Source organism: Fusarium vanettenii (assembly GCF_000151355.1).
Source record: "Fusarium vanettenii 77-13-4 chromosome 17 genomic scaffold NECHAsca_74_chr17_3_0, whole genome shotgun sequence".
Taxonomy (NCBI): Eukaryota; Fungi; Ascomycota; class Sordariomycetes; order Hypocreales; family Nectriaceae; genus Fusarium; species Fusarium vanettenii.
In genome coordinates, this window is record NW_003315815.1 from 24,254 (window position 1) to 48,091 (window position 23,838).

The window sequence follows — 23,838 nt, forward strand, 5'->3', positions numbered from 1 at the left end:
AGATAGTTGTCCATCTTAAGATAGCTGTCTAATAACTATCTATCTTAAGTTGGCTGTCTGTCTTAAGATGTTGAGCTATAGAGGGAATAGCTCCGCAAGAAAGAGAGGGAGCTTGGTCAGAGGGAGGACGAGCTCAGCTAGAAGGGTTAGGAGCTATCGAGACGAAGGAAGGAAATTAAGGAGAAGGACAACAAAGCAAGGCAGAAAAATGAGGAAGATGGCAGTCAGCAGAAGGATAAGCTCGCAAAGGAGGATGATGAGCTAGGGAAGAGGGAGGAAGAGATTGAACAGAAAAAGACTGAGGTGAGTGAGAAGCAGGCACAGCTGAAAGAGACAGAGGATGAGCTGAGGCAAAAGAAGGAGGCGCTTGAGCAGAAGGGGGAAATGTGCGGACATCAGATGGGGATTATCAAAGGCCTAGAGCAGAGGTTACAGCCACAACCACGGAAGCTGCAAAGCACTCGAATGCTAGATCTCAGGAGCTAGAATCAGGAGCTGAACACTTGAATAGAGAGTTATCTGGCTCGATGGAGAGGATGGCCGACTTGGGGGCCGATCTAGCGCAAGCTCAAAGAACAATAGCAGAGAGGGATAATTAGGCAGAAGCACGAAAGGAGGAGATCCAAACGCTCGAAAACGAAAAGAGTCGGCTTGAGAGGCAAATCAAGAAGAATCTTGAAGAGTAAGGCCAGAGAGAAAAAGGTCTCGATCCTCTCAGGGCACAGTTACTCGAGGTATTGGCGCGAATAGGAATGAGCCAGGCAGACAGCGACTCGGCATCGCATCACCCCAACGACCTACCTCCCCTCCTATGCCAGGCCATCCGAAACCTCGAAACACAAACGGAGAAGAAGATAGCGACAGAGAAGGAACGTTGGTCCCAAGAGAGGACAGGTCTAGAGTCGACAATCATCGATCACGCCACTGCGAAAGAGAACACTGCTCGACTGCTTGAGGAAACGGTCAGGAACAGTCGGTCCAAGATGAGGTCCCTGGAAGAAAGCCTAAAGGAGATTAACGAAAAGAATCAACACCGTTCGGGAGAAATACAGGCCCTGAGGGCACAGGTAAACGATAAGATTCGCCAACTGGAAACTGCTGAGCGAGATGGTACGAAAGAGAAAGAGAATCACGAGGAGGCATTGCAGAGGGCTCAGGAGCGAAGTGAGTCTCGGATGAAGACGCTACAGGAGCACCATGAGGTCGCGTTGCAAGAGCTTCGAGGTCTCACTCGAATGGACGACTTGAGTTTGCAGGAAAGCCAATCGACAATTTCAAGAAAGCGATGAGGGCTTTTGACGGAGTGCATGATACTCTCTGGACCGCAAGATGTCACAAGAAACCGAGAAGCGCCTTTGACACGATAGATAGGAATCTCTCGGAAGCGAATGATAGTCTCGCCGAAGGGTGGGGGAGACCCATGAGATCGGAGTCTAATCTGAAGCGGATGAAAATACAAGTAAAAGGACAGTCGAAGAGAGAGAGGGGCGGTTTGAGCTGTGGTTCAGAAACCAAAGCGGAGGTTATGCTAATGACAAGGCGCGAGATGATACGGAACGAGGGGCGCATCGACTGGGATCCGACACGTAACTTAATCAATTGGGCGGCAGTCTATCGGCAGCTCAGATACTGGGAACAGGGCTCCTCTCGATGCACGCGAAAATGAGGGCCCGAGGCAGAGCAGGGAGACCACCTCCACCACACCCAGCTCGGACGGGGACCCGACACGAGCAATGCGAGTTGATGCCGATACTGAGATGAGTCAGTTCATTCCAAGCCAGCTCTTCCAGAATTCTAGATCAGTTCAAAAGCTGGTCTCCGACGCGGAAAAAGCGAATCGCTCGCAGGAGATTATACGTCTGAGCGGCGGAGGCCACATGCCTGAGCAAGCCCAAATTGGCCAGACATTGGACTCGATACGGCGAGAGGTGTGAAATCAAGAACGGCGCCGATATAGCCATGATGAATACCATCTTGGCCATAGATGAAAACGTCAAGTTGATTCTCCAAGATCCGTCAAAGGGCCCTTTTACGTTGCATGGCCCAGAACATCACGACGTCGTCAATATTAGCAGCAAAACTAGTTCAACCGATGATGAGCAGCTAGAGGTGTTGAGTCCCTCAATGGTGGGCACAGAGTGATGAAGGATAACCAGGAATACGTCAATTCACGAGTGAACGGTGACCTTTAGTCGACCAGATCCTCCTCCTGCATGGACCGAGAACGGAAGACCAAATCCACTGGAAGGAGAAAGAGATCTTCAACAGAAGAGAAGGGATCGGATGCGGGCGGTAGCCCACATTCAAAAAGCCGACGACATCGCAAAGAGACACGTTGTCAACAAGGCAGCCGGCCTAGGAAGCGGGCTGGCCGACACCAAGGAGATGAGGCGAGAAAGTACGAGATCAGTCCTTCTCTTTGGGGCATTCTCAGACCACACGCCCATCATCAACATGGGTCGTCACTCGTCAGTGCCTCTAGTTCTTTTAACACCCCTCCCCGGGCGTCACGTTGTTTCTACATATATGGACCGGAAGACGTTTTCGGGCGCCTCGAAAAGCCAGTCCAAGGTCTTACTGGCGCTGTATCCCACACAATACCTCTGTCTCCTTGCGATTTTGACAATAGCTCTACATTCACTGTTCTTTATGGCCAGTGCGGGTCCATAGACCATGTCAAGATGCAGACCCTCCCCTGGCACTTTGACGAGGGAGGCTTCACCCTCGCTGCGCCATTCTACTTCTATCAGCAAGACTTCCTACGCCGCAGCGTGAAACCACAGCTTCTCGATCGCATATTCCAGAACTCCACCTTGGGTCAAAGTTTGTTCTGCTCCACTCCAATAAGATCCAAAGACGTTTTTGGAAGGACTATTCTGAGCTGGACCCGGAGTTGACGTTACAGGGCCGTTCGTACCGTTCGTACCGTTGGCCTGGTTGGTGATTTCTTGTTGTCGGCGGGCTTGGCTCGCCTCTATAGTAGTGGAGCTCCAAGGACGTAACCGACACAAGAGCGCCGGATGCCTTGTTCAACTCAACGGACTGAACCTTCTCAAAGACGATATCCAGCTTATCGATACACTTGTCGGCGGTGTTGATGAGGATGGAGCCCTCCTTTTGGGCAAGATTACCAAGGACAGGGACAATGGCATTGGCCATGTCTTCAGACAGCACACTCTTCAAAAGTCGCCCACCGTGCCGCGATTCATAGGAATGAGCTCCGCGTAGAGTAAAGAATCACTTGACAGGTATGCTATACTGCCAGTGAAGGATCGTCCATAGAGAGTGGCTTTGGCCGAGAAAGTCTTGACCGATTTACCGCCGGATGAAGAAAAGTAGTCATCAGTGTACCGTGTGAATGACAGCGGAGGGTTGATAAACTTCAACGTCTTGGTTTCTCCAATTGGAATCACCAGCTCATTCTTCGACAAGCTGGGCACTCACATTCAAGACAGAAAGCTTGGTGTCGTTTGTCGGCTTGTCGCCCGCAGGAAGCCTCTTGTATCCAACTTGCACGCGGAATTTGTTCAACTGGAAATCAAAGAGATCCTTAACAATCGGGACAGCGCTCAGGTCTGAGGAACACTTGATCAGCTCGGTGAGGGTGAGGCCTCGCGGAGCATCCACTGCAATGTATTCAGGAATGACCGTTTGAGGAACTCGACAGCTCACTGAGAAGTACTTGTCGACTGCCTCCCTGTAGAACCCTGCCTGGCCTTCGCAGTTGAAGCTTCCCCCAAGTAGCTTCGAAATGTTCCATTGCAGGTCATGGAGGTGGAATTTGGGAACAATGGCCATCTCCTCGTCGATGAGTTCCACTCTCCAGTCGCTAAATTTGACTTTGCTAGAAGCCAATGCCATCCCGAGAGACAAATATTTTATCTTGCTTTTCTTGACCAGGGCCTCCAGTGGTGGGAATGAAGTTGTCATGTTGGTATCAAGATTGAGGCCAACCGTGCAAACAATATCATCGACACTAAGACCACTTTCGCAAGTCAGATCCAGCTGGACGTCAAAGTTGGAGGAGGTGGCGATGGGCTCTGTGACAAATCGGAAGCCAATGTATCTCTTGACTTCGACTTCCCCTTCGGCTAGTGTCGTTTTGATGGTGACAAAGTTGTATTGGAACTCGATTTCGACCTTGACATGATGGCGAGCTGCATTTGTGGGGTTTGAGACAGTGATTGTAGTTGCTGGATTCTCGATCCTGTCCAACCTCAGCTCCGAAGGCAAGTATGACTTCCAGTTGTCAAAATTGACAGTTAAGAAGATGCTGGAAAGCTCAAAGTTGACACCTTTCTACTCACTCGATCGAAGTGTGAGCCCCACCGCCGTGGACGTTTCTCTGAGACTGGCCAGCGAGGAAAATGACTTGTCATCGTTCGATCCTTGCTTGGCCGTCGGTGGAACTGGCAGCTTCTCGAGCGAGTTCGGCGGAATCGACTGACATGACTTTGGCGAGATCCACAATCGACTCGAGATTTTGAGCCCCGAATCTCAGCTCAGCAAGATAGTCGGTCATCTCTAAGGACAGCTTGAGCTCCAGTCCGCTTCCGCTGGCTGCGTTGGCCACGACGATTTTGGCAGCAGCGTTGAGAGTGATCTTCTCCGCCGAGGTCACCATGTAGCTGAGATCGAGACCAAGATCAGTGACCCGGAGATTCACCACCGATAGATCAAGTTCTGGAAGTCCAGGCACGCCGGCAATTTGGTAAGGAATCTTGGCACTGATGATTTGCAGCCGACCAACGGGAGACGTTCCATACGTGAACTCGGAAGTATCTAGGTCCGGCTTGAGTAAAGCCAGCGAAGCCTTGGTGGCAGTGCTGGGCAGGGCTCTGCAGAGAAGTTGTGTGACCTTGATTTCGTCATCGAGACAGTCCGCAACAAGGCGGTCAATGGAAACGTCGTTGAAGAGTTTGGCGTCGGTGCCGGCCAGCAGAAGATAGTCTCAGAGGGAGGGTGTTCTTGCCTTCAATGGAGCTGCCGTGCTAAGTTCCATAGACGTTCCATCCGTTGTTCCCCATCGTTCAGTCTAATCAAGCCTACTGCCCGCCCTTCTGCGTCTTGGCACTGAAGGCATGGCCCTCAAAGGCAGCCTGCAACAGCCTGCAACGGGTGATGTTGGCAAGCGTTACGTATGTGAACTCTTTGTACCATTTTGGCTACCTGGTAACCAAAGCGACCGGAAGCTGAGCCATGGGGGCAAGCAGGCCCTGGAGGTCTAAGTCGGTCGGGATAAAGCATCTGCATCTTGCCGAGAAGGACCCCGACCTTTGGGTCGAAAAAGAGCGTCGAGCTAATTCCTCCCATCATAGCTGCTATTCCTGCCGCAATGGCGCCCACTGAGATAAAGTTGGAATAGACTATGCTGTGTTCCAGAACTCTTTGCTCCGGTGGGGTTGCCAGCGTCGCAAAGCAACGTAGGTGGGATGCATAACTACTTGAATCCAGCAGCAGGCGCCGGGGGCTTCAGACCGCTTCATGCCCCCCATATTTCTGAGAAAGAGAGGTCGGGAAATAGAGCAATTGGCTGGCTGCTACACTGACTCCAGGGGATATTATCGGAAATCACGTTTCTGACTGTGCTTCCTCAATCCATCTCCATGCCGCTTCCTCTTCTTAGATCTATAAGATCAGTTATTCTAAGCTCTCAGACGAACTCATTGACTCCTGGATGAAATCGGTAATTTAGCTTGATCAGCAATGTTATCAGCTTGAAGTGAGCAAGGAACATAACTGCGATCGGAAAATGAGGTGGGAGCTGCTGTGAGATGCTCGGTCGTCTGCAAACTAAACAGTTGCCGTCTTGCAATCGTATATGGGTATTTAGCCGAGAAGAAGGAACCGCACAGCTGGGAAGCCTCCAAAAGCTATAGGTCTCAACCGTCTTGGGGAATTGGTTGAGATAGGCCGGCCCATTTAGGATGGTTCCAATCCCACAGACTCCTGCCACTCGCCATGTTCGCCGGGGAATCTCCATTTTTAGACGTACATTATTACTCAAAATTTGCCTTTTTCTAGCATCTAAGGCAAGGCTTCCAGGGTTCAGCGGGCTCCCGTTGATGGAGAAGTAACGGGAGGTGGCATCACTGGAGTCGACGTTTGTAGCTGCTCTCTGGCGCCAAAGTTGGCAAGGGTTTTCCTTGACCCAAGGCGCTACGATGAGGATCACGGTGTAGGCGCCCTGCATAGAGTTGTGCTGAGCATTTGGTCGGACGCGCAGGGGACGGAGGAGACGCAGCTTGCTTCTGATAATGTCCCAACAACAGTAGAGAGGAAGGAAGAGGGCGAACTCGATATCTAAACTACATCTTGCCGTTCCTTAGACCTCTAAAGTTTAGCCCGCAGGAGATAAATATCGAATGCATTTATCAACGAGGATGAATGGTTCTATTCTATTCGTTCGCCTAAGAGCTTTTCTAGCCTGCCCCTCTATTGAAGGTTGGGACTCCGTCGCCATCTCGGACCTGAGACGGCATAGAGAGAAGCGTACAATGGCATCCGAGCTTGAAACATTCTGGCCTTCCGGAATGTGCATTGTACAGACCCATTTCATCTTGCTGGTACAAGCTCTCGGTTACGGTAAGGGGCGGGCTCGGTTGAGGTTGGAAAAGCAGGTCTCAGAATCTCGGGTTCGGGCTCCCATTTCACTACCGCCAGACAGCGCCTTTTGTCTCTGGTAATCCCCATGCTGGGGTCCTGGTTTCTTTTGGCCTACACAAGGTCAGTCACATAATTCCTAAAATTGATTGTAAAGTCCCTACCGCGCCAGACTTTGCCACGGACAAGTCAGCCGATGGCAACGGTATCGGACGAAGCCTGCGAAAGCATCTTGTATGGTAGCCGTTGGGCTGCAAAACTAACTCCTCGGCTGCTGCATCCGGCTGGTCTGTAGAGGAAAACTGTTGAAGTGGCCAGAGGGGCGTGCGCTTGGTATGATGGCGTAGGATATTGTAACAACACGACAAGTTACGAAAATGACAACTGCAGCCCCCATTCTATTTATACATTTGAGAATGGTCTATTAAATTATGCACCCGTGCGAGACGAGAGTTTGCTGGCCTCTCTCATAATCTCTACGCCAGTCCTCACACTCCCGATTAGCCAAAGTTGGCCGACCATTGTCTTGGTTTCAAATGCAAAGAAAAACTCCCATGGTGCATTATCAGATACGATGGTACCATGAGCAGTGGTACACTACTGTCCGCGGCCGTCCTCCCTCATTGAGGCGCCCGGAATGGCCGCGAGGCATTCAATAAGATGCCTCGGGTTATGCATAGGTATTGAATGAGTAAGAAACCTGGCGACGCGCTCTGAAGCATCGGATCGTGCAAGGAGGACTCGCTGCATCGTGGTATAAGAAGCTTCACTCGGGGTGCATCCCTGCGGCTGTAGAAAACCCTCACTGCCCTCAAAAGAATCCCAACATGACCAAACTTGCCATCTTGCGAGCCAGGGGCAGGCTCATCCGCCAAATCCGCAAGGGCCCACGCGATATGTGAACAACCTACTCTCCACAGCCGATGATACTATTAATCCATCCATATGGCTGGTTGACTCGAGAGTCAAGAGGTGCCGACCTACCTACCCTACGCCTCGCTGGTGCTACCCGAGATGAGGCGATAAGATAAGATAAGATTCGGATGATAAGATTCGGAGCATGACCGGCCCGAACCAGATACCCATCACGTGAGATCGCGCTCCTCACGCGTTTTCCTCTTTGTTTACTTTCGTGAAGCCGACACTCATTCACACACACTTGATCTAGGCATCAACGACCAACTTGAATCACTGCGACTTCTCTTCTCTTCTCTACTCTTCTCTACGCAACGCCTATCCTCGCCTACGAATCGCTGTTCCTTTGATCGACTGGGAATCATTGTCTCCTTCATCACCTGTGAATCACTGTCGCTGAGCAACGCCGCCTTACTTCGTCCATCATCCATCGATCCACCACGCCGCCGCCGCTGTCCACGATGAACGCCGCCATCAGCGGACAACGCTCGCAGTCCGAGAACCTGAACGGCGCACTCGATAGCCTTGAAAGGTTCGTTCATCAAGCCAGGAATGCCCTGTCCCACCCGATAGTCGACCCTGAGGCTGCAATCCGGGCTGCAACCGAGAATGTAACCCAGGCTATGATGTCGCAGATTTTGGCACGGTTCGACGCCCTGGACCGATCCATAGCTGGGGTCAACCAGAAGGTTGGTCGACTTGACCAGAGGGTTGGTCGAGTGGAGGAGAATGTCGCCGCTGTCGATCGCAAAGTTGATAACCTTGGCCGCAAGCTCAGTTACTAGTGAGTATCATGCCCAACACACAGCTCCACCTGCCATCATCCACGAGCAATCTGGCTGACAGCAATCCTTTGCAGTGACCACAACGCTATCGCTCGGGTGAGCAACAGCGGCGCGACGAAGCGCAACTTTGAACTCACTGCACTGTTGAATGTCGAAACTGGCGAAGAGATCTCTTCTTTCCCCGCTACCTTTGGCGAAGCGGATCAGTTGAGCGGTGTGTTGGCCCCGGTCTGAGCCTTGTTGATAATAACTCTGACATGTTTCTCTACCTAGGCACCGAAATCACACGAATTCTTGGCGAGCTTGGACTCTCGACCCGGGGCAGCGTTCCCGACAAGAGACGACGATTGATGCTGGCCATTGGCCTTGGCAGCCGACCTCTGTAACCATGATGTTTTGATATGGATCTACGACGAGTCGGTGTGGATGTGTCAGGATGAATGTGAGGGAGCACAGTACCTCGCTGATGATGAATTTTCCTGGTATATGTAGATTTATGAGTATTGTGGTTGGGAAAGTAACTGGGATGAATCCAAGGGGGACATATGGCATCAGCCAGATCACTGACATCAGCCGGAATGATGACTCAGTTGGCTATTCGGAGAGCTGCACGTGTCCCCTTGCTAGGAAGGAATTATAACATATAGGGCCAAGGCAAATCATCCGGACTCAACCCTTAGGTTGCCTGGGCTGGAATGAAGTTGGCAATCCGTCACCCTGGTGTTGCGAGCAAGTCTCGTTGTGGTCAGGCAACCTCTCGTTCTGTCGAGGGGGGTTTTCATTGTGACGAGAGGAGTTCTCAGCTGGGTCAAGGTCATCCCCGTGGCTGTATGAGTTATCGTAGTTGTGAGATGGGGATGGAGTCGCGTGGCTGGGGGTATTGGGCTTGGGGGAGGACTCTTTTTCGGTGCGCAGCGAGGTGTTCTCGTTGTGCTTCGACTCGTCCCGACTGGCATCCTGGAAGTTGCCTCCACTGCTCTGTGAGCTGCCGTAGTCTTGGCATGAGTCGTTCCGAGAGAAATGAGATGTGCTATTCTCGCGCTGTGGCTTCTCATCTCTTGGAAATCGCTTCCTGATATGGCCGTCTGGCGATGGGAGGGCGAATGCATCCAAAGGATCAGTCGAACTGTTGTTCAAGTGGGGGGCATTGCGATGACGCTCACCCCTTTTTTACACGATACTCTCCATCCCCGTGAGCCGCGAGGCCGACAAGGAGGCTTTACCCAGCACTCGCGACATCATCATCCAGCTTCACAGAAAGACGGATTCCCTCTACCGCATCATAAGCAGGAGCCCCGAGGGCAGTCAGGCAGAGACTCGGGCACAGAAGCAGATTGACGCGTGGAAAAGGGTTGGGGCAGTGCTGTTGGAGCCTGAAATTCGGGCCCTGTATGATTTTGAGATTCTGAAAGGCTGGAGAGATGGAGAAGAGGTAGTCGATGTTTTGATGCAGAACGATATGTGTGGTGGGAGATGGAAGGAGAACGAGTAAAGGTCAGTGAAGGCTGTTGGGAGAGACTATAGTTGGGCGAGAAGCTGGTGAGTTGGGGCATGGTTTGGCCTTGGGTGTGTGGCCGCGGCAAAGGCTGCTCACGATACGCTCTGGCACGTTTGTAACATGGTTTTCGCAGAGGGATATTAAGCTGCTCTTCTGTGTGATAAGGAATCATACTTTTGTGAATCCAGGTATCTTTACCTCATCCTATTAACGATCTATCGACGCAATTATCCCATCAAGAGCCGGGCTTCGACAGCATCATCGTCAACCCCCAATGATGGCTCTTCTTCAAAGCCTGCTTTGCTTGATGCTTTGATTCATTCAATTTTCACCTGTTGCAGATTACAAAGACTACTCCTTTGTGGAATTGGCGACGCCAACAACTGTAGCTTGGCCACACCCACAGTGACTAAATACGTGGCCTGGAAGCCCAACCATCAAAGACTACACGGTGACTACGGTACCGAAGGATGCTGCCTGCTCCGGAATTACCTCCTTGTTGACAAAGGCGAGGATCTCCTGCCTGAATGGGCCCATTTTTCTCTTTGATGTAGAGTGGCAATATGTGTGCCTGGCTTTCTGTATATGTCTGTTTCTGGTTGAGCTTTGTCCGCTGGAAGAAGATATGTTTCCTAAAGGCGATGTTGTATGTTGTCTCTTCAAAGAGTAAAGATGTCCGTCATTACTCGAGAATGATTGCATGGTTTGCGCTCTGAATTTGTAAATGGTGACATTTATGAGCGTTTGAGGCCATGGAGTGTTGGAAGGCCTTGAACACCATGGAACGTGACATGATGTATGCCGCCTGGCATGTATTCACTTCGTCGACTCTAATATAATAAACCCTGCACCCAATTCCTCCAAGACTTGATACCTTCATCTACCGGCCAATACCTTTGGTAGACCTAAACTCTACTCCCTCAAGATCTCCATCATAACGTACTTGGGTCTTGAAACAACCCAACACAACTCCAAAAGCAACTGGCTTACCTCTCGTGTTGCTCACCCACTATCGTGCCATCTCACGACTTTGCAAGGCCTGTCTCGTCATTCTCTGGGCCGTCCTCCCACCACCTTCATCATCATGCCGGCCCTGACGGTTGAGCAGAGGGTCCACCTCAGAGCTCGTGAGTTTCAGCGTCTCGCTGCCGACAATAGACAGCACAAGCAACAGAACGATGGCTAAGATATGCCCAACGCTGGTCTACTGACGGATCACGACCTACACCTCGCCTCACTCATCGAGCCCAGCTTCAGCGAGGTTGAAGACGAAGAAAGATATCCCGAAAACTACATCACTAAGGCAAACTCTTTGCGCCAGGCCCTGCTCGCGTTCCGTAGAAACGCCTAGGACATTGTCAGAAGCAACCGAGAAGGGACAGCCCCCGTTGGACTATACGACGAAGAAGGGATACTTGATGGAACCTAGATAGAAGTCGAGGAGCGAAACAGTGATCAAGACTCGGTTTCCTCTGGCCTTTCCACTATGGGAGTAGCTGAATCTCGACTCACTTCCCTCTCACAGCCAAAACTCATTGGAAATACCATCCAGAGAGGAACTCGGGAGCATCGACAGACGCGACAAGCCAGCGCTCTGGCCGAGAGCCCAGGCGAATCCGTGGGACCCAAGAAGGAGACCGAATCTCTCTTCAACCACTGGCCTCCGTACAACGACTCGGTCAGGGCCGTGGAGATGCCTACCATTACTCCTCCAAGCCCTCTTCGCATTGAAACGCCCATACAGCAGCGTCACAACAGCCTGGAAGATGTCCTGCCAGAACCATCTCGCGATCCCGTCCTCACGCACGGAAACCTTGAGCGATTCGAGGACTTGCGGAAGAAAGCAACCAACACCAAGTGGATGCGCGATGCCAGACGACAGCTGTGGGATGAGGACTGAGCCAAGTCGATGTTTAGACTATCTCTGGCCGATATCAGATAGGCGCACTGGAAAGGGAGCTGTGACCATGTACTCGGCATTGTAGGGCTTGGCGAAGGGCCAGTGTAGTTAGTAGTAGCACGCAATAGATAGTCTAACAAGAGGACCTATAGGGTCTTTCGGCGACAGTATCAATTGAGCTGTGTAGTACCCTCTTTGTAACATTGCGAGAGGTGGCATGTCTAGGGGCAAGGAAGCTTCAAGCTTGATGCCCTACAAAGTCTTGGCCATCCATTTCAGGCGGCCCATATACACGTGTGACTACGTTTTTTTGCTGCTATGGCTGACAATCTCTCGCGGACTTGTTATTGAAGATAATGATGAGTTATGATATATAAACGTATCACTAAATTATAACGGATAGGAATAGCAAGGCAAAAGAACCAGAGCGTAGGGTAACATCCATCTTCTACTGACAAGGTTCAAAATATGGCAAACCACCAAAAGTCCGAGTTATCCTGCTCGTCCGAACCAAGTCTCTCCCCCATCACCTGCCGGACAAGCTTGGCAGTTCTGCAATACTCATCTCGGCTATTTACCAGATCCTCGTACAGGCCGGGGTCCGCTTGTTGCATGTCCACCATTGCCGCCTAGGTAATATTCCCAATTATCTTGCCGGACAGCGTGTCGATGGCGTCGCACAACTGGTCTGTCGAACAGGCTCGCAATTCCTCTAGCATCAGTGTCGTGATTTCGGCCTCGGGACTTCCACGACCAATGCGTCGAGTATGGCTGACGGATGAAGCCGACTCTGACGGTGTAATAGAAGATGCCGTCTCCAAAGAGATAATGGTCGTGGGGGATGACGAGAGCATGCTCGGGATGTTGGAGACACTGACGGGTGTATTGATGCCAGGCGTGACAGGCTGAACCAGTGGTTGCTCTGGCGGGAATTGGGGAACATGAGGGGGAGGGGGAGGTGGCATTCCATTTGTTGCCGCGCCCTGTGCAATTGGGGCCATTTGTTGCCAGCCGTGAGGGCACCAGTGATGGTGGTTGATGTTGTAGTTGTTGTTTGCGTTGGCCGCAGCAGGGCCAGTCTTGCTGTTGGCGTTGGCGATGGCTATCCCTCCCCGAATGGCATCGTTTGAAGCGTTGTCGTTGCCCCCTTGGTTGGTCGTGTTATTGGTTTGGGGAGTCTCGGGGGCTGGGGCCGGGGCGTCAGTCATCTCAATGTCGTCGCAATCGTCTTCACTATCGTCGTGGTATTGATCAGCGTCGTAGTCGTCTTCCAGAACCAACGGAGCTTGCACAACGCCTTCAGCGCCACGGCATGCGTCAGGGCCTGCGGCCGAGTTGACAATGTTGGAAACATTGGCCCCCCTGACTGTTCCTCTACCGTTGGTGACGTTGCCGTGGATGACGGTATTCGCTTCGACGTGAACGGCTCGAGGAAAGAGTGCTGCTGCCGCCACTCGTCTTGCTTCTACGCCGCGCAGAGCTACAGCACGAGGGTTTTCGGTGTGCTGCCGGGCTCTTCCCAGGTGTTGTCCAAAGACCACATTCCAGTTTGAGATCCAGCCTGGTCGGTGGAGGAAGTTGTCGGCATCCTCACGCCAGGTGTACTCGGTGACGCCTTGGTTGAGAGCTTGCTGGATGATGCCACCTCTCACCATCTCGTTGATCCGTCGTCTTACGCATGCCTGAACCTTGGGGAGCATGAGGTTGTAAACGCCTGTGCCGTGGCCCGTAAGGTACATGTCCTCCATGAGCTGGTGCAAGCTTCGGCGCTATGTCTGTGCGGTTAGACGATTCGAAATGATATGATCCTGGATCGAGGTACGACAGTCTGGGCCAAAGGTGAACCTGGTGCCCTGGTCACGGAGATGTCGGTACGACTGGCCGCATATTGTCTGCAAGGTGGTCAGCCAGAGTTCGATGGAACCGAGTTCCATGCTATAACTTGCCTCGCGGTCATTACTGATACACATGCTGCCAATTGAATGTCGACGGGGGCGAGATACCAGCAGAACCTACCAGGGGTAAAACGAAATGACTGGCAGGGAAAGGCCAAAGAGGAGTGCCGAGGGGATGTCGTGAGAACAGGCAACAGAATATGCCATGCATGGAATGGCCAATCTCTCGCCTTCAAAGGTCCTTTCAACACGTCTTGTTTCAGGGCCAAACTGCTGGCTGCCCGGCAGTTTGGCGACGGGACGAGGGCAACGACAGCTGCAAGGCACCCTCGATTCCATGACACTGCATATCAACACAATCCCTTTATCGGCAGTTGAATGGTGTCGGGTGTAGGTCCCTAGTCTTTGTTCGCTTCTCGATCGCTGTTCATTGTCAAAGGGCCTCGCCATTCTACACGAGCCAAGGCAATCTCGGAGATTTGTCGACATGTCATATGAATTGTTGATTCCCATGCCTCCAGAGCATATTCCACTTTGACAGTCTTCACACCTTCAACTTCTCACCCAAACCTTCATGAACAGCCTCCCGCTCTTCCTCACGATTCTTCCCCAGCATCGCCATCGCCGACTGGCCTGAGATCCTGACGTATCCCTCCACCAGCCAAACGACATCATGGCCGACACCCTTGCACAAAAGTTCGATGCCGCAACCGCCGCCGCTATCCAAAAGGCCAGTGTCCTGGAAGAGAGCAAGCCAAGCCGCCTCTCTGACGATGACACCAAGGTCACCAAGACAGCCGTAGCAGGTATAATGGGCTGCAAGGGGGATCACCGCGTGCTTTCCGAGATCGAGTTCCGGGTTCTTGTCTTTTACGCCAGCCGCCTGCAGATGACGGACCGTGTCAACATCCTCGCCACTCAGGCGTCATTGATCGTTCAACGGCGCAAGGCTGATCAGCAGCTGCTGACAGGCATGGACAAGGAGTTTGTCAAGTTTGTGTCGGCCGGTATCCTCAAGCTCATGGCAGACACGGGCAAATCGAAGCAGGAGCTCCACAAGAGCAGCATCGACATCATCGAGGCAGCAGAACGCTCTCGGGCCTCAGGCCCAGGCCGCTCCGTTGTCTCTGCCACCACTACCCTTCTCGAGAGTCGAACAACTGTCCACCTGGGGTAGCGGGACGACAAGCATCACCGGGACCAAGGCAGCCAAGATAGCCTCGGTCATGCGAGCGAACCCAGGCTACTTTCCCGAGCCTGAAGAGCCCGACAACTGGTTCAGACTCCCACAGCTTAGCAACGGGCCCTCTCTTCCGAGCTACCAAGATGCACGCAAGATGGCACCGCTCAAGACGGCCCAGGAGGCCGAGGCCATCTACACGCAGCGCCTGAGACATCACGAATATCCCCTCCAGCAGTTGATCAACAACGATGGGATGATGTGGAGACTGAAAATGGAGTGGGGACTGAAATGAGACTTGGATGCGAGATGAGACGTTGAACTAGTATCGAGACAAGTAGATGAAGCTGGCATAGAATACACTCATTGACAACTCCCAATTCATCCGCAATCTGGCCTTCAAGGGACATCACATCTGACTTGGCCGTCTAGGCCGGAACTCACGAAACTGCTTCTGAGGGTTTAACCCCTGTCTTATCATGACCTCCATCATATGGGATGTTTCGGCCACCTTGAACAGTTCTGGAACCGTCCTGTTAGCCATGGCGTAACGTGTCGTGGCCGATCTGAACTGCACCGCCCAGCTCGAGTGCCACTTGGGCGAGTCGGTGGTGAAACGACACATGAGCCGCTGATCGACGCCCCTTTCGTGTTGCATCAAATCCCAGAACTATAGCTGCGCTGCAGCGGTCGAGTCAATTGTCGAGAGGGTTGCGATGGCACGGCTGATGAGCTTGGGGATAATCCTCAAGATGTACTCGTTGTAGTGTTGGCGGGTGAACTGCACGGCATCGAGTAAATCCAACGCCCACAGATCCTGGCTGGCCGGGAGATCTTTCTCGATCTGATCAAGGATGGGCTCAAGCTCGGTTCGTACCTTGGCGAGGCTTCGGTGCATACGATTCAAGGCCATCAAGGTTTTCGCGTTGCGCCCTTCTGTCGTACTCTAGAAGATCTTGACCTTTTCAGCTGTCTCTTGGCTAGAGTTGGCTTGGTCGAGGGCGACGGCGAGAAGAAGCGGTGACGAGCTGCCTACAAGAAGTCGGCCCTCGCGGTTGAAGTCAGTTATGCTATCTCCGATGGAAAGCAGCTCGGTATAACAGACATTGAGGCGATCAGCCAGGGCCGTGCCATGCCCGGGCAAGCCGCTTCCCTTCCAAGAGGTTAGTCGTAGATTGATCTCCCACAGCTCCTCGTGAAATGCAGTCATCATGGAGGGCAGGTGACGGGGAAGAGGGACGGACCCGTCCAACTCAAAGGGGGTAAGCAGGGGAACAAGAACATCTTGATAGTCACGGTAGAGCAGGTGGACCGGCTGCCAGATGTTGAACTCGGCTGTCTGGTTGGTCGAGGATGTAAAGACCCAGCCGGGATGGCCGCCAGGGAGAAAGGTTGAGATGATGGCAACAAGGGCAATAATGGCAAAGACCAAGCCTGCACCAGGAGGGGCGGTCGGTGGAGGAGGACGCCTTGCTCCAGTAGTCCCAGGAGGGTTCCTGGGCGACTGTCGAATGGACGAAACGCGAAGTGGCAACCTGGGGGCGTCTGGTGAAGAGTGGGAGGGTGAGAAGATGACAGTACGAGAGTGGGGGGACGTCATCTTGGTCAGGAGACAAGTCTGGCAATGGTTCCGACGATGCTCGATATGCTGATGGTGCGTAATATGTGCGGGCCCGTCTCGGTTGTCGTCGCCTGGCGGGGGCTGGGACAAGGGCAGGGGTAGAGCGAGTGGAGGGGAGGTCGCGTCGTGGGTCCATGGTGTTGATGTTGATCAGGGATGGACTGTTACATAGATTACTTAATCCGGCTTAGACCCCAGGCCAAGTTACTTGCCATGGCACAGGGAAAGATGTACGGTGCCTCTGTCGTTCTTTTAAAGCCAAAAGGTTGATTTCTGATCTGTCATTACTATGATGTAGGAGAAGAAGGGCTCGAGATGATCTCTGATGAGCAAACGAACAAAGAACCCAGGATAGGTGCCCATTCTCCCGAGGGAGGACAAGCCCGGTGCTAGGTAAAGCCGATTCCGATCCCATGTGCACGAGCCAGCAATCCCAATATGGATTAAGTTCCCGTATCGCAAGAAAGGAGGACCCCTACCCGTCTTGACGATTGTGCTACAAGACAAAATTGAAGCTGAAGATGAATCGTGATGCTTGAGGTTTTGGTGTTTGAGTTCATTTTGCGTGCCTGTAATTTCCTGGAGCCCCCTGTACTGTAGTCCCTCCAGGCCCCGACTGTAAATGCTCTTGCATGAACTATCAATTTCCATCCCTGGAGCCTTCAATTCCTCAAGTCCTCTACTTGCATCAATAGAAGCATGTAGCGTCTCAAGAGTTGACAGGTTCGAGGATCAACACACAGGACATGGTTATCTCATGCATCATTGCCAGTCATTCCACTCACCATCACTTCCAGCCGCCCTTTAAAGACAGGTGCGGAGCATAGAAAAGGAACGCACTATTATTTCGGGCATGATCACACGCCGTCTAACCGAGTTGTGTCTACAATGTATCATGAAAAACAATCCGTCCTGTCCAGTTTGGCCTATCTATCCGTCCATCTCAATTCTCTGGCCTGCGAGCAAATGACGCCTCCCACTCGAAACCACTCATCACTATGACTGCCGAAGAGCTCGAAACTGACGATCGATCTCCTGCATTTCGGTCCACTTGTCGTGTCTGGCCGCAGCTAGCTTCTCCATCTGGTCGTGTCTGGCAGAGGATGCCGCTGAGGCATCACTCATCCAAGATCGACTCGCGATCGGGCTTGGTAGTCTGGGGCCACGCAATCTTTAAAGATGCTGCTGCTGGTTGAGTCGTCGTTGAGGCAAAGTTGTCCCATCTCTGGCAAGGGATCGTCGACAGTGGGGATCGACCTGCTATGGCTCCACATTGAGTTCTGGATGCCTTGGGCCTGGAACGGCTGAGCGGGAGATGAGGTTGGGGTTGAAGCCAGTGTCAGTTTGTTGTCAAGCCAGAGACCGGCTTCCTCGGCGTTGGCAAATCGACGTCCGGGCTCTCGGGCCCATCCGTTGGGCGTCTTGACCAAGGCGCCATACTCGATCATCTTGCGTTGAATCCATCGAACTCGCTCTCGGAACTTTGGCATTACAAGGCGGTTGTAGTCCTTGGTGACTGACTTGTCCTGTCGTCCAAAGTTGAGGTTGCAGATGCTGACGAGCTCCCAGAGGTACTGGCCGTTGTCGAGAACCATCTTGTCGAAGCCAGGTTTCTCACCCGTCTGCTTTTCGGCCGAGTCGGCAATCTCGAGAAGGTAGATGACGATTGCTCCTCTGACGGCAGGTACATGATGGTTTCATTCATCGATCCGAGACCGATGTCCCCAAGCGTAAACGTACGGGCGTCTGATTTCTGGCTTTTCTTGGGTGTTGACTTATTCATACGTCCGTGTCATTCATCTGAAGATTCCGCCTTTCCGGGGATGGAGAATAAAATGCTACCGATCATATCAGGGGTGTATGATGTGGACTGCAGTTCTCTTTAGAGACAACTCTTTGTTCTTTCAAACCTGCTGCATTTACCAAGGCTCAGAGAGCTCTGCATAGGTCCTAGCCCGTCTCACACAGCAAGCGAACAGAGTCGCCAAGAACACAGGCAATCCCATGCGGCGGAGAGAGAGCAAATCACTTTGTTCCATTCATGTTTCAGCCCGGCCCTCGATGGGTTAATTGAGCCAGAAGACTGACCTATTCATGTTTCTAACCGGCACATGTATTGTACAAATGTGCCGAACAGTTCCCTATAAAAAGACGGTGGGATACATGACAAGGAGAGAGTCGGCAAACGACAACGCAACCTGGGCCGACGCAGCTTTTGTCACCTCCAGGCTTCGGCTCTTTACACAACATGCAGGCGCAATGTCCCGAGGCGAGAGGCCGAGTGCATCTTTTGTCTGTCTGTCCGCGTGCATCGTGGTGGTCAAAGAATAATTTCCGCTGCATAGGTAACCCACATTAGTCGAGTGAAAGAATGGGCAATTCCTCCAACCATTGCTTGGAGCACGTTTGGACAAGATGCCGCATAAGATGTCGCTTTTGATTGTCAACCCTAGCAAGCTTGTGATATGTGTGACTTATGCATATGCAGTCCAGTCCACATGCAATGGCAAATCGCTTCGATGAGTCGTCTAGTCTGGCAAATATCGATCCATTGCCCCCTTCAACGCTGGTTTTATTAAACAGTGGTTAACTAAGTTAATTAAAGGTTAAAGAAATAAGTATAGAAGAGTATATAAGGCATATTATAAGGTATCTTATCTAAGCGGATCGGATTAATAATAGTCTATTTCTAATTGGTTTCCGAGAGAAGAGCAATCTGTGTTACTTCTACATCTCTGTCTCTGTCGCTCCAGCGACTCCATGGCCGCGCATGCATGTACTGGGTTGCTGGGATACACGAATGGGCTTTAGTCCGGCCCGTCACAGATGGATTCCTATAGGATTTCACCTCTTTCTCTTGGAATTTAATTATTGCTCATGGAAAATATTCACCTGGCGAGCTTGTTATCTATATTGCCTTATGCCACCAAGCTTTTCCCTCGCTACTTGGAGCCGGCTCCCACCCATCTTGGCCTCTTCTAAACAGAGCACGTTTTAGAGTAGCAAGCGTTCGAAATAGGGTTGAACGAGCCTTGTTCTTCTACAAAGAGAGGCCGCCAATGGTGGCCAAGGCCGAGGAAGTAATCCACAGCGCTCAGATACGCTTAGGCCACAGCTTCTCATCCGGACAAAGATCACCAGCCCTGGGAAAAGCGTCAATGACGTCATTGAATAACATTGAGACATTACCTGTGTATGGGCGACGCGCATGACCTCAACCAGGATCTGTTATCCGTAGCTTGCCTTGAATTGACTCTACGGACTGTGGAAATTGAAAGCGGACCATGAGCTCTTCTCCTACATCATCCAGCTCACACGGAAAACTTCACAGTATGGTTCTCTTGGAATGAACCTAACCTTCGTCATCGACTCACTCCAGATACCTTTCGCCCCTCTCGTAAGCACCGCCTCCTACCGGCACTGGCGTATATTACCTCAGGACACTAGGATGATTGCCAAGTGCTTGGGACAATGCCTCATTTGTAGGGCTCCCAGCTGTGGCCGGCCAAATGTCAATCCACCAATCTCAGATGATGATGAGTGAACCTTCTTGGTGATCAACGAGTGGTCGTCGTGGGTGTGACATTTATCCTGACGTTGAACTGAGCCATCCGTTCTGTCACGAGCTTTCTCACCAAACTCACAGTCTTGAGGGACATACGAGCCAGATCACCACTGTTTCGATGGAGCCGGCCCTGGAGCTGTAGCACAAGTTTCTAGCTGTTTTTATAGAGAGATAGCAATGGTTCTTCTTGCGTCACGACGTAGTCGACGTTGGTGTTGACGCCATCGCGTGAGCTCAAAGACCCATTCGCCGAGTCAGGTGCGGATATGGCTATGTAACCGTCAATATGCTAAGCCTCTTATGCCATGGCGCAACATGATCATTTTGTAGAGCCATTCTGGGAACGGACATAGATTGCACCCCCTATACCGCCTTATCCCAAGCCATGGCCACGTGGTTCATGAATGATTGCCGGTATTCACGTGCTGCTGTCGAATCTATTGTCGTTGAAGGAGCTAGCTTCTACGGCGCTCCAAGTACGTCCGTATTAATGAGGCTTCATTCGCCTTCCTTGATACATATACGAATTCAACTTGACGTTGAAATGGGTTTCGTAACCAGAACTTGGTGATGCGTGTGAGGGCTGGATGGAGAGACGTTGAGAAAGGGGACGGAAACGTAGCCACAATACATTGCACAATACCCATCGTCGTCCGCAGGGAGCATATCGGGTAGGTTCACTCGAAATCGGTCTTTTCTTCGCTTCGATGGATGTATGGTTGGCTAGGGCTTGGGGGACAGGGCTTATACAGGGACGACTCCCACTACGTCCTTCCAGTAGAGGCCTAACCCTACTCCGCCAGATAGGGGCACACCATAAAGATGACTTTGTGACGAGTCAGGGATCATACTCAGGCTCGCCGCCGGCAGGATTAGGCTCATGAAAGGGCGCGCCAACCGCAAGTTGCTTTTGAGTTTCTTAATTTGCTGGGAAACGCGAATGATTCGACAAGATAGAAGCACTAGACAAGCAATATGGAGTTGGCCAAGAGCTTTGAAATGTCCAAATGCCATGCCAGTGTGAATGAACTATTAAAGCTCTCATAGCGAGTATCGGACTGCGTGGGGTCAGTACCATAACCCCAAGGCTTTGGGAGGACTGCTTACTGCTCATGCTAGTAGGGAAATTCTTTTGGATGTAATTTAGCACGTCAAGGACCTCGAGCCTTGAGAGTTGGATTCTCTGTCCTGAGCTCCTGAGCCCGACTTCCCTTTAGACATTTGTGAATGCTGCAAGAGAAATGAGGGTCCCGGGGGCTGCTGCTCACCAATGGGGCGCATAGATGACACGTTGAGGGGATGAGAAACAATGAGTGATTGTCAGCAATTGCGCTGATGGGATTAAGAGAATTCATCTCCGTACTACGAATGGGACATCCAGTCATCAAGGCGTTGCAGCCAAATTGAAACATGTCTTTCAGCAGGTACTACATACCGGCTGGCTATCTTCTTTGGGACACCATACCCTGATTTATCTACCTTGCCTAGCGTGCTTGAGACTGTTGTTTGAGACTTGGGATAGAGCCTGCACCACTGCTTGTCGGGGCAGGTCAGGTATGGAAGCTTGCTCCAAGATCTCTAATCCGACGACCAACACATCCAGGGCCCAGATGAAGAGCTCGTCAGATCAATGGGGGCACTATTTAGCAATAAGCCCTGCACCAATGCTATAATTCAACCACTCCCGATTTCGCTCCTGGGAAACGACGTACTCTCAAACCTTGGTGAATGAGTGGAATTATCTGCGACAGAAGAGATAGCCCTGACCTTCAATAGTTCGTGCTAGAGGATAATCTTTTAGTTTACAGATGATTTGGGGCCGTAGAATCAGACCGATATGAGCATGGATGGTCCTCGTGAAAATATTTGCCCTTGAGAGGTTGGGTGGCCACAATGGTAAGGACACTGGGTTCAACACAAGACTGGCCTCTTCACAGTCCGTTGCTTCGTAAAATAGTATCTACAAGAGATCGAACGAGACCTGTCTGTTCATATTTGTAAGCTTCACGTCGGGGGAGAACTCACTTATGTTCCTTTCAGTTATTGGCCCTGCATACGGGTGGGTTCGATCTTTGGGTCAATGAAGGCCATGGAAACATAAGATTGCCCCACGTCTTGTATATGATGCTCGAGATGCTTGAGAGGCACAAGCATACCTATGAGTACAGTGGGGAGTCCAAATTCTCCACAAACGCTAATGCACCAGCTCCTAGTTAACGACTTTTAATTTTTATCGAACAGGCACCTCATGGGTTATAGAGTACACAAGCGTTAAACGACAGCGGTTGATAAAGGAGCATCATCTGCTTGTTCTCTTTGGGGATCGGACTGATGACAGTTTAATAGCAGTATTTCAACCAGGCGGGATCGAATTAGGAGACTCAAGCTTATATGGAAAGGTGGAAACAGTGAGGCATGAATGGTAACCTTTCAATATTGCGAGCTCCAATTGAGAGACGACACCTTGTTTGGTGGGCATCCTTGAGCTTGAATAGTAGCATTTCGATCCGGCGAGACGGAACCGGGAGAGGGGGCAACCGTGCTTCCATGCCGTGCCGATACTATACCACGTTACAGGGGCCACAGCAAAGGGGCTCTGTGTGGACGCGCATCGCTCTACCATGGTAGTCCAGAGGGCCAAGTTCTAGGCATAGCGCGTAAGTGAGTGATTTAGAAAGTGTCTGAAGTAGATTGAATCTGTTTCAGTACCCCATGACAAAAGGGGGGGGTTCATGTGCCGCTTCTAAGACGTTCATCAAGTCTTAGATGGAGGATCGGGGTATTTTGGATGGCATGATCTGGCTGCCTCCTACCTTGTAGAAGATTGGCCATATTCTGGATCCCTTTTATAAACGTCGTATGTGAGACTGCTTTGACCGTAGTCTCGCCACGGATTGCAAGACTCTACTGTACCGGCGTGGGCACGAAAGAGTCATCATGGCCAGTGAATTGGTGAGTAGATCCTGACTAAAAGACTACCTGTAACATGTAACCCCACCAGGAGAAAAGAAAGCCAACATGTTCCCGGCCATGCAACGACGACATACCCGGCGCCACCGGAGAAGCAAGTAAAACCCTATTTGATTGCCACATCCGTTTTCGAGTGTATTTTCTTGGAAAGAAAGCAAAGCTTCTGCGGCCACTATTAGTTCTTTATCTTGCTCTCAAGGTAGCTGCTCATCGTCTGGGAGGATATCGAGTCGCCCATGGTATTGGCTTCACATGACCAGTCGTGCCTGTCTCGGAGGCCTTGATGAGTTTCGTATGGGCAACCTTGGAGACCCTGAGCTATCTTTGTATAGATATTCTACCTTTTCTTGCTATTTTTGAAGTGCACAAGTTCAAGTTGACTGTGTCCTCGGATTGGTCTTGGCCGGGTTCCGGGGAGTTCTGCTGCTCTTCCCTTGTTTCGCTCATGTTTATACGCTGTTCTTCCTCACCCACAAGTTACAAATACCCGATCGTCCACCGTTCTGTGTTTGGAGTGAATTCAGCGGGCATGTTCAACCATCGAGCGTGTAGGCCGAGAAACCCGGCATGTGCACACCGAGGCCAAAAGCTTTGAGCCGTCAATGTCACTGCGTCAAGATGATGAGGGACCCCTCGCCCGTCAACCCTTTTAGCATACCTTTATGAGTTATGGCAAATTCGCCAAGTGAGATGACCATTTGGTCGAACATTGGCTTACAGGAGAACGGTGACTCAGGGGCTGGACATCCATCGACACATGGCAGGAAGCCCAGATTCCTCTGAGATAAAAGGAGGAACCCGCAGGCTTGCATAGTGCAACGGAAGATGCTGAGAGACGCAACGATACTTAGAGCTGTAAAGTAGTGCAACCAACAACAACGGGGTTCAAGTAGAGGATCTAAACAT

At 51.5% G+C, this 23,838-nt stretch overlaps 9 protein-coding genes across 9 annotated transcripts; 4 read left to right on the forward strand and 5 right to left on the reverse strand.

The window, feature by feature from the left end:
* Window positions 1–752: 752 nt before the first annotated feature.
* NECHADRAFT_88852 (uncharacterized protein) lies at window positions 753–2,670 on the forward strand (the record flags this gene model as incomplete). Its single annotated transcript, XM_003040220.1, has 4 exons — window positions 753–1,164; window positions 1,257–1,459; window positions 1,942–2,138; window positions 2,193–2,670. The coding sequence occupies 4 exons, from the start codon at window positions 753–755 to the stop codon at window positions 2,668–2,670; spliced, it is 1,290 nt and encodes a 429-aa protein (XP_003040266.1).
* Window positions 2,671–2,871: 201 nt separating this feature from the next.
* Window positions 2,872–5,201, reverse strand: NECHADRAFT_88853 (uncharacterized protein; the record flags this gene model as incomplete). The annotated part of the gene is made up of 6 exons (XM_003040233.1): window positions 2,872–3,114; window positions 3,195–3,380; window positions 3,445–4,273; window positions 4,449–4,838; window positions 5,050–5,109; window positions 5,170–5,201. 6 exons carry the CDS (start codon window positions 5,199–5,201, stop codon window positions 2,872–2,874), a joined length of 1,740 nt encoding a protein of 579 aa, XP_003040279.1.
* Window positions 5,202–7,979: 2,778 nt separating this feature from the next.
* NECHADRAFT_88854 (uncharacterized protein) lies at window positions 7,980–8,537 on the forward strand (the record flags this gene model as incomplete). The annotated part of the gene is made up of 2 exons (XM_003040221.1): window positions 7,980–8,302; window positions 8,378–8,537. 2 exons carry the CDS (start codon window positions 7,980–7,982, stop codon window positions 8,535–8,537), a joined length of 483 nt encoding a protein of 160 aa, XP_003040267.1.
* Window positions 8,538–8,972: 435 nt separating this feature from the next.
* On the reverse strand, window positions 8,973–10,338 carry NECHADRAFT_88855 (uncharacterized protein; the record flags this gene model as incomplete). Its single annotated transcript, XM_003040234.1, has 3 exons — window positions 8,973–9,429; window positions 9,527–9,690; window positions 10,294–10,338. The coding sequence occupies 3 exons, from the start codon at window positions 10,336–10,338 to the stop codon at window positions 8,973–8,975; spliced, it is 666 nt and encodes a 221-aa protein (XP_003040280.1).
* A 547-nt stretch (window positions 10,339–10,885) lies between these two features.
* NECHADRAFT_88856 (uncharacterized protein) lies at window positions 10,886–11,701 on the forward strand (the record flags this gene model as incomplete). Its single annotated transcript, XM_003040222.1, has 2 exons — window positions 10,886–10,928; window positions 11,235–11,701. The coding sequence occupies 2 exons, from the start codon at window positions 10,886–10,888 to the stop codon at window positions 11,699–11,701; spliced, it is 510 nt and encodes a 169-aa protein (XP_003040268.1).
* Window positions 11,702–12,330: 629 nt separating this feature from the next.
* On the reverse strand, window positions 12,331–13,440 carry NECHADRAFT_88857 (uncharacterized protein; the record flags this gene model as incomplete). Its single annotated transcript, XM_003040235.1, has 1 exon — window positions 12,331–13,440. One exon carries the CDS (start codon window positions 13,438–13,440, stop codon window positions 12,331–12,333), a length of 1,110 nt encoding a protein of 369 aa, XP_003040281.1.
* Window positions 13,441–14,269: 829 nt separating this feature from the next.
* NECHADRAFT_88858 (uncharacterized protein) lies at window positions 14,270–15,071 on the forward strand (the record flags this gene model as incomplete). Its single annotated transcript, XM_003040223.1, has 2 exons — window positions 14,270–14,589; window positions 14,774–15,071. 2 exons carry the CDS (start codon window positions 14,270–14,272, stop codon window positions 15,069–15,071), a joined length of 618 nt encoding a protein of 205 aa, XP_003040269.1.
* Window positions 15,072–15,446: 375 nt separating this feature from the next.
* On the reverse strand, window positions 15,447–16,376 carry NECHADRAFT_88859 (uncharacterized protein; the record flags this gene model as incomplete). Its single annotated transcript, XM_003040236.1, has 2 exons — window positions 15,447–15,653; window positions 15,738–16,376. The coding sequence occupies 2 exons, from the start codon at window positions 16,374–16,376 to the stop codon at window positions 15,447–15,449; spliced, it is 846 nt and encodes a 281-aa protein (XP_003040282.1).
* Window positions 16,377–17,518: 1,142 nt separating this feature from the next.
* On the reverse strand, window positions 17,519–18,087 carry NECHADRAFT_88860 (uncharacterized protein; the record flags this gene model as incomplete). Its single annotated transcript, XM_003040237.1, has 2 exons — window positions 17,519–17,951; window positions 18,077–18,087. 2 exons carry the CDS (start codon window positions 18,085–18,087, stop codon window positions 17,519–17,521), a joined length of 444 nt encoding a protein of 147 aa, XP_003040283.1.
* Window positions 18,088–23,838: the final 5,751 nt, after the last annotated feature.